The following is a 10,000-nucleotide window of genomic DNA, read 5'->3' on the forward strand; positions in this document are numbered from 1 at the left end:
ACTAACAGAGATTATCAGTATTATTCACTTCACTGGTCATAATGTTATGCCTGATCTGTGTATATGCTCAGAGCTGGGTAGTAATTGATTACATGTAATCTGGATCAGTTCATCAGATTCCAAAAATGAAGTACTTAGATTAGATTAGATTTTACTAAAAAAATTAATAATTGTTGATAAAGAATGGAATATATTTTCTTTCTCTTTGTATTTTTATATCAATATGGTGCAAGATAAACGAGTTAGGTCAAAGTAACCTAGAAGTAATCTAAAAGTAATCTAGAAGTAACCTAAAAGTAATCTAGAAGTAATCTGGAAGAATTCTAAAAGTAATCTAAAAGTAATCTAGAAGTAATTTAAAGTAATCTAGAAGTAATCTAGAAGTAATTTAAAGTAATCTAGAAGTAATCTAGAAGTAATTTAAAGTAATCTAAAAGTAATCTAGAAGTAATTTAAAGTAATCTAAAAGTAATCTAAAAGTAATCTAGAAGTAATCTAGAAGTAATCTAAAAGTAATCTAGAAGTAATTTAAAGTAATCTAGAAGTAATCTAGAAGTAATTTAAAGTAATCTAGAAGTAATCTAGAAGTAATTTAAAGTAATCTAAAAGTAATCTAAAAGTAATCTAGAAGTAATTTAAAGTAATCTAAAAGTAATCTAAAAGTAATCTAGAAGTAATCTAGAAGTAATCTAAAAGTAATCTAGAAGTAATTTAAAGTAATCTAGAAGTAATTTAAAGTAATCTAGAAGTCATTTAAAGTAAATTAAAGTTATCTAGAAGTAATTCAAAGTAATCTAAAAGTAATCTAGAAGTAATTTAAAGTAATTTAAAGTTATCTAGAAGTAATTTAAAGTAATCTAGAAGTAATTTAAAGTTATCTAGAAGTAATTTAAAGTAATCTAGAAGTCATTTAAAGTCATTTAAAGTTATCTAGAAGTAATCAAAAGTTTGTGTCATGTGATCTGTAATCAGTAGCTGATGTGTGATGTGAAGAGGATCGTGATCAGTGAGAGGAAACACACTTTGTGTTGAGAGCAGTTTCTCACACACACGTACAAACGCATTCCCACGAGACTCAAGGTTAGAGTCACAGACACACACACACACACCGGCCGAAGACGAGAACACAACATGCTGCAGCCTGACTTGTGTTGATCCTCCACAGTCCCTGTCCGCCGTGAAGCACACACACTCCTCCAGACTGATCCACACAATGCTCATCGCTGATAACACACCCTCACCTCAACTCGCTCTTCCTGAGCTCCACCACTAACCCAATGTCTCACACAAGTGCCGGATATCTCCCTCCGGTTAGCAGAGCATGTCCATTCCTCAGTCCGTGTGTCCGTCAGTCCTCCTGTGATCTCGTCTCCAGCTCTGGACTCTTCTTCTGCTGCTCATCAACTCCATGTGGAAGTGACTCAGATGATAAACCTCAGGACGGCCACATCTCTCACTGACACTGAAGCTCTACTCGCTCTTCTGCAGCTCCGTCATCCATATTAAAGATCTCCAGCACAAATAAACAGTCCAAGAAAACTACTGTGTGGATGTTGGCCGTTAGATAAACGGCTTATGATAAAATGTTGCGGAATAAAAAAAGTAGGGCTGTCAAAAGATTAATCGTGATTAATCGCATCCAAAATAAAAGTTTGTGTTTACATAATATATGTGTGTGTACTCTGTTAATTACTATTTATATATAAATACACACACATTCATGTATATATTTAAGAAAAAAAATATTATTTTTATATATAAAACATTTATATTTATATATATTATAGATTATATAAATGTATATATATGCAAATATTTCTTAAATATATACATGAATGTGTGTGTATTTATATATAAATAATAATTAACAGAGTACACACACATATATTATGTAAACACAAACTTTTATTTTGGATGCGATACAATTTTTTTTTCAGTTTTGCATTGAATTAATTATTTTTCTACAAATTCTATAATTTGCCTCCATCCCATACATGCACATAACAGGTCAGTGGTGGAGTTATACTCACTGAACACTAGAGTTATTCACAATCACCAAAGTTCATTATTTGCATGCGTTTTAAAGCCTTGCCGGTTAAACATTTCATTCGCGTGTTTATGCACATGCGCTTTTCCGAGCGTGCGCACTAAACGCCTTACTGCGCTAATACTGTCAAATACACACAAGGTTAACATAAACACAGTTGGATATGTCTAAAGTGAAAGTAAAATCGTGTGTGTGTGTATATTAGATGCGTGCAGGTCTTTAATTGACAGCGGCGCAGCCTAAAGTGAACACGCTGTCCTTAAAGGGACAGTTCACCTCTAATGTCATTATTTACTCACTCTAATATTGTTCCAAACCTGTATTCATTTCTCGATGACAGAATTTTCATTTTTGAGTGAACTATCCCTTTAATGTTAATACAACAACAAAAGACAAAGAGAAAATCACTCACTGCTCTTGACTGAAGAACTAATACAGCAGCTTTAATAAGAATCAGTGTATATTTTATAGTGAAGTCTGTGAAGTGTTTTATTTATTCATTCAATTTCATACTTAAATGCAGCTGTACAGCTCTGAGCTGCCAGTGTAAATCTTGATATATATATATATATATATATATATATATATATATATATATATATATATATATATATATATATATATATATATATATATATATATATATATATATATATATATTATATTTTACAGTACACTGAATGTGTACAAGGGTTATTTTTAAAGTAAAGTTTTAAGTTTAAGTTAGGTTTTTCAATTCTTTTAAGTAAAATAAATAATAAAAAATAGTCTTTTTTGTCCTTAACCTCTTGCTGTATTCTGTGTAAGGGCAGGAACAGCCGACCAAGGAAGTGTTTAGGGGTTTTTAACCCTAAAACAATGAATAGTAAGTTCTGTCATATTATTCAATTACTGTTACAGTTTTTTGCCGTGGTATGGATTCAGTATCGTATCGAGATATTTTAGTCTGGTATCGTATCGAGGTATTTTAGTCTGGTATCGTATCGAGGTATTTTAGTCTGGTATCGTATCGAGGTATTTTAGTCTGGTATCGTATCGAGGTATTTTAGTCTGGTATCATATCGAAGTATTTTAGTCTGGTATCGTATTGAGGTATTTTAGTCTGGTATCGTATCGAGATATTTTAGTCTGGTATCGTATCGAGGTATTTTAGTCTGGTATCGTATCGAGATATTTTAGTCTGGTATCATATCGAAGTATTTTAGTCTGGTATCGTATTGAGGTATTTTAGTCTGGTATCGTATCGAGATATTTTAGTCTGGTATCGAATCGAGGTATTTTAGTCTGGTATCGTATCGAAGTATTTTAGTCTGGTATCGTATCGAAGTATTTTAGTCTGGTATCGTATTGAGGTATTTTAGTCTGGTATCGTATCGAGGTATTTTAGTCTGGTATCGTATCGAGGTATTTTAGTCTGGTATCGTATCGAGGTATTTTAGTCTGGTATCGTATCGAGGTATTTTAGTCTGGTATCGTATCGAGGTATTTTAGTCTGGTATCATATCTAGGTATATTAGTCTGGTATCGTATCGAGGTATTTTAGTCTGGTATCGTATCTAGGTATTTTAGTCTGGTATCGTATCGAGGTATTTTAGTCTGGTATCGTATCGAGGTATTTTAGTCTGGTATCATATCTAGGTATATTAGTCTGGTATCGTATCGAGGTATTTTAGTCTGGTATCGTATCTAGGTATTTTAGTCTGGTATCGTATCGAGGTATTTTAGTCTGGTATCGTATCGAGGTATTTTAGTCTGGTATCATATCTAGGTATATTAGTCTGGTATCGTATCGAGGTATTTTAGTCTGGTATCGTATCTAGGTATTTTAGTCTGGTATCGTATCGAGGTATTTTAGTCTGGTATCGTATCGAGGTATTTTAGTCTGGTATCGTATATAATAAGTATTTGCTAATATTCTCTTTTTTTGTTATATTGGTTTACAAATTTGTACCTTTGTACATTTTTACTCTTTTAGTTTTACATTTTGTCAAGGGCTTGTTTACTTTTTATAGTGCACGACTGAAGGACAACGCTGCCAGGTAAATTCAATGTTTTTAAGAAAAATTGTTGAAAATGATTGTGATAAATTAGTCGATAGATTAACAGATATATAAATCGATATCGTTAGTGGCAGCCCCAGTGTTTACCCTGGCGACGGTTGCTAGGGTAGAGTTGTTTTGAAGCTGATATAGACACATCTCTGCATGTGAGCATCACTGTAAGCAAACACAGGAAGTGACATGTGTGAGTGAGAACCTGAGGTGATGCATGAGAACCTCTGAGGAGCAACACTGACTGCCCTCCAAACAGAGGAGAGATTGAAGAAAGAGAAACACTAGACACGAGTGAGCAATGAGCACTATCTATCTATCTATCCGTCCATCCGTCTATCCATCCATCTATCTATCCGTCCATCTGTCTATCCATCCATCTATCTATCCGTCCATCCGTCTATCCATCCATCTATCTATCCGTCCATCCATCCATTATCCAATCAATTCATCCATCCATCCATCTATCTATCTATCTATCCATCCATCCATCCATCTGTTCATCCATCCATCCATCTATCTATCTATCTATCCATCCATCCATCCATCTGTTCATCCATCTGTTCATCCATCCATCTATCTGTTCATCCATCCATCCATCCATCTGTTCATCCATCCATCCATCCATCCATCTGTTCATCCATCCATCTATCTATCCAATTCAATTCATCCATCCATCTATTCATTCATCGTCCATCCATCCATCCATCCATCTTTCCATCTGTTCATCCATCCATCTATCTATCCAATTCTATTCATCCATCCATCTATTCATTCATAGCATCCATCCATCCATCTTTCCATCTGTTCATCCATCCATCTATCTATCCAATTAAATTCATTCATCCATCTATTCATTCATCGTCCGTCCATCCATCCATCCATCCATCTATCCATCCAATCAATTAATCCATCCATCCATCCATCATCCATCCAATCAATTCATCCATCCATCTATCTGTCCATCCATCTATCCATCCAATCAATTAATCCATCCATCCATCCATCCATCATCCATCCAATCAATTCATCCATCCATCTATCTGTCCATCCATCATCCATCCAATCAATTAATCCATCCATCCATCTATTCATTAATCCATCCATCGATCATCCATCCATCTATCTATCTATCTATCTATCTATCTATCTATCTATCTATCTATCTATCTATCTATCTATCTATCTATCTATCTATCTATCTATCATCTATCTATCTATCTATCTATCTATCTATCTATCTATCTATCTATCCAATTAGATTCATCCATCCATCATCCATCCATCCATCCATCCATCCATCCATCCATCCATCCATCCATCATCCATCCAATCAATTCATCCATCCATTCATCTATTCATTAATCGATCCATCCATCCATCCATCCATCATCCATCCATCCATCCATCCATCCATCCATCCATCTATCTATCTATCTATCTATCTATCTATCTATCTATCTATCTATCTATCGATCCATCCATCCATCCATCCATCCATCCATCCATCCATCCATCCATCCATCCATCCATCCAATTAAATTCATCCATCCATCTATTCATCCATCTATCCATCCATTCATCCATCCATCTATCCATCTATCCATCTATCCATTCATCCATCCATCTATCCATCCATCCATCCATCCATCCATCCATCATCTTACTAACACTTTCTAAGACTGGTTTACCGGCCCCAGATCCTCTGAGCGAACGTTCTATTAGCGTTTGCTCATAACTTTGAGAGAACCTTTGCCAGAACTTTAGCTAGAGTTCTCAGAGCGTTCCCTGTGATCTGCGCATGCGTGTGGAACGAGGAAGCCTCGAGCCGTTCGTGCAGTATCACCTCATCAGAGATAAGAGCAGCCCATCATGAGGGAAACCGACCCCTCCTGCGCGCGAGCTCCAGCGTTCAGAACCGGTTCCAAAGTTTCGGTGGGAGAGTAAAGGAGAGACCCGAGGGTAGCTTTACATCAAACACAGATCACAACACTTTATTATGGGCTCGCATGACTGGATATGACTGGAACTGTACAGTTATTGTGTTTAGACATGATGTGGCTGAAGATGACACACACACACACACACACACACACACACACACGCGCGCGCGATCTTACCTCTATCTGGACGTATGTGGATGGAAACCATCCCTTCGCCCCGTCCTTCTCTCCCTCCCACCAGCCTCCGTCCAGAGCTTGAGTTACTGTGATCAGTTCTCCAGCCTCGAACCTCAAGCCCTGCTGATGCTGATCCCCGTTAAACGCGTATAAACTTCTGCACACCGAGCCGGACATGGTCAACTCCAGCGGGAACGCCAGCTCCAAACGCTCCAACGCACTCCAAACGCTCCAACGCACTCCAAACGCTCCAAACGCTCCAAACGCACTCCAAACGCTCCAAACGCACTCCAAACGCTCCAAACGCTCCAAACGCACTCCAAACGCTCCAAACGCGCTCCAAACGCTCCAAACGCACTCCAAACGCTCCAAACGACTCCAATCCAAACGCGCTCCGATCCAAACGCGCTCCGATCCAAACGACTCCAAACAGCCTCAAACACTCTTCATCTCATCTCTGGCGTGTGTGTGTGTGTGTGTGTGTGTGTGTGTGTGTGTGTGTGTGTGTCAGAGCTGGGCTGAATGAGTCTCTTCTACATGAACACACCCACTCGCTTCATTCCAGATTCACACACACTCCCGTCCGAACACAAGAGTTACAAAACATCTGTGCGCTAACGCAGGAGATCACAAACATCTGCGCAGTTCTGGAGATTCTCCAGAGGAACTGTGGGAACTGTGGGAACTGTGGGAAAGCCCTGATTAACGCGCTCTGCTCTTCAGCAGATCAACACATCCTCTCCTCTGTTGGGAAACTCGAGCATCAGTCATAAGCGTTTATAACCGCGCTGCTCGTGCTCGTGCTCGTGCTCGTGCCCGACGCCTCCCTCTGCTGGTCAGACTGCTGTAGTGCTCTTACTGTACAGCTCAGATTATTGTCTTGTCAAATCTGTGTCACGTGATGATTATGTCTAAGGGTCGATTACATGACAGTTTTCAACTAAACACTTTTACATGTTTTGGCCGTTTATTAACCTGAAAACAAGCTTTTGAAAGCAGGTGTCAAAGAGCAAGTTTTTGAAAATGATATCGCTACACTCTAAAAAATGCTGCGTTAAAAACAACCCAAGTTGGGTTGAAAATGGACTAACCCAGCAATTGGGTTGTTTTTAACCCAGCGATTGGGTTGTTTTAATCCAGCTGTTGGGTTGTTTTAACCCTGCGATTGGGTTGTTTAAACCCAGTGAATGGGTTGTTTTAACCCTGCGGTTGGGTTGTTTTAACAATGCGGTTGGGTTGTTTTAACCCTGCGATTGGGTTGTTTTAACCCAGTGAATGGGTTGTTTTATTTCAGCGATTGGGTTGTTTTATTTCAGCGATTGGGTTTTTTTAACCCAGTGGTTGGGTTGTTTTAACCCTGCGGTTGGGTTGTTTTTAACCCAGTGAATGGGTTGTTTTAACCCAGCGATTGGGTTGTTTTAACCCTGCGGTTGGGTTGTTTTAACCCAGTGAATGGGTTGTTTTAACCCAGTGGTTGGGTTGTTTTAATCCAGCGATTAGGCTGTTTTAACCCAGTGAATGGGTTGTTTTAACCCAGTGGTTGGGTTGTTTTAATACAGCGATTAGGCTGTTTTAACCCAGTGAATGGGTTGTTTTAACCCAGCGATTGGGTTGTTTTAATCCAGCGGTTGGGTTGTTTAAACCCAGTGAATGGGTTGTTTTAACCCTGTGATTGGGTTGTTTTAACCCTGTGATTGGGTTGTTTTAACCCTGCGGTTGGGTTGTTTTAACAATGCGGTTGGGTTGTTTTAACCCTGCGATTGGGTTGTTTTAACCCAGTGAATGGGTTGTTTTAACCCAGCGATTTGGTTGTTTTAACCCTGCGGTGGGGTTGTTTTAACCCAGTGAATGGGTTGTTTTAACCCTGTGATTGGGTTGTTCTAACCCTGCGGTTGGGTTGTTTTAACAATGCGGTTGGGTTGTTTTAACAATGCGGTTGGGTTGTTTTAACCCTGCGATTGGGTTGTTTTAACCCTGCGGTTGGGTTGTTTTAACAATGCGGTTGGGTTGTTTTAACCCTGCGATTGGGTTGTTTTAACCCTGCGATTGGGTTGTTTTAACCCTGTGATTGGGTTGTTTTAACCCAGTGAATGGGTTGTTTTAACCCTGCGATTGGGTTGTTTTAACCCAGTGAATGGGTTGTTTTAACCCAGTGAATGGGTTGTTTTAACCCTGCGGTTGGGTTGTTTTAACCCAGTGAATGGGTTGTTTTAACCCTGCGATTGGGTTGTTTTAACCCTGCGATTGGATTGTTTTAACCCTGCGATTGGGTTGTTTTAACCCTGCGGTTTGGTTGTTTTAACAATGCGGTTGGGTTGTTTTAACCCTGCGATTGGGTTGTTTTAACCCAGTGGTTGGGTTGTTTTAACCCAGTGAATGGGTTGTTTTAATCCAGCGGTTGGGTTTGTTTTAACCCAGTGAATGGGTTGTTTTAACCCTGCGATTGGGTTGTTTTAACCCTGCGATTGGGTTGTTTTAACCCTGTGATTGGGTTGTTTTAACCCAGGGAATGGGTTGTTTTAACCCTGCGATTGGGTTGTTTTAACCCTGCGATTGGGTTGTTTTAACCCTGCGATTGGGTTGTTTTAACCCTGTGATTGGGTTGTTTTAACCCAGTGAATGGGTTGTTTTAACCCTGCGATTGGGTTGTTTTAACCCTGTGAATGGGTTGTTTTAACCCAGTGAATGGGTTGTTTTAACCCTGCGGTTGGGTTGTTTTAACCCTGCGGTTGGGTTGTTTTAACAATGCGGTTGGGTTGTTTTAACAATGCGGTTGGGTTGTTTTAACCCAGTGAATGGGTTGTTTTAATCCAGCGATTTGGTTGTTTTAACCCTGCGGTGGGTTGTTTTAACCCAGTGAATGGGTTGTTTTAACCCTGCGGTTGGATTGTTTTAACCCTGCGATTGGGTTGTTTTAACCCAGTGGTTGGGTTGTTTTAACCCTGCGATTGGGTTGTTTTAACCCAGGGGTTGGGTTGTTTTAACCCTGCGATTGGGTTGTTTTAACCCTGCGATTGGGTTGTTTTAACCCAGTGGTTGGGTTGTTTTAACCCTGCGATTGGGTTGTTTTAACCCAGTGGTTGGGTTGTTTTAACCCTGCGATTGGGTTGTTTTAACCCAGTGGTTGGGTTGTTTTAACCCTGCGATTGGGTTGTTTTAAATATACTATGAGTAATAACTACAAAGTAATAAATTAACTCAAATTTTTAAGTTTGCATTACTTGACCAGTTTCCTCAAATTTTTAAAGTAAATTTATTCAAATTCAATGGTTGATATCAAGAATTGATTGAGCTGGAGAACAATGAGGAGTTTCTGTCCATCAATGATCCAAACAGTGGCTAATAAAACACATCAGATATTAAAGCGCTGCTAGTGTTGCCATGGTTACTGCACAATAACACCGGAGCGGATGATGTCACTGATGGGCGACACACACACACACACACACACACACACACCGGTCGTGTCCTGGGGAAAATCACTGATTTACACATTCTGGGACACATTTGGGATAAAGTCAACACAATATATAACACTGATCTAGAATCCAAAAATCTTACATATTGTGCCTTTAACATGATAATAAATATCTGGCTTTTCCATTGGTTGACACGACATTGCTTTAGTGTGTTTGTATCAAAAATGTTTTGAGGTTTATAATCAAAATATGACACAGGGCATTGATTTCATACGAGACATCAGGACTAAACCATCGACAGTGAGGGATAGAAATTACACATCAATGCCCCTATAAAATATTAGATGTTATTATGCTATACAA

At 38.8% G+C, this 10,000-nt stretch overlaps 1 protein-coding gene across 2 annotated transcripts in view; it reads right to left on the reverse strand.

The window, feature by feature from the left end:
- The window catches only part of gas7b (growth arrest-specific 7b), a 90,212-nt gene extending 83,436 nt beyond the window's left edge, over nt 1–6,776 (reverse strand). Inside the window, exons 1-2 of one of the 2 annotated variants that reach the window (XM_079845446.1) lie at nt 6,515–6,776; nt 6,219–6,419 (exon numbers count right to left, since the gene is read on the reverse strand). In XM_079845446.1, coding sequence (XP_079701572.1) covers nt 6,219–6,395 — 177 coding nt within the window. In that variant the 5' untranslated portion in view covers nt 6,396–6,419; nt 6,515–6,776. Of the gene's footprint in view, nt 1–6,218 lie in introns of both variants that reach the window. The other variant, XM_079845445.1, reaches the window with a different exon arrangement.
- Between the last annotated feature and the right edge of the window lie 3,224 nt (nt 6,777–10,000).

Source organism: Gobio gobio (assembly GCF_949357685.1).
Source record: "Gobio gobio genome assembly, chromosome: 20".
Lineage (NCBI taxonomy): Eukaryota > Metazoa > Chordata > Actinopteri > Cypriniformes > Gobionidae > Gobio > Gobio gobio.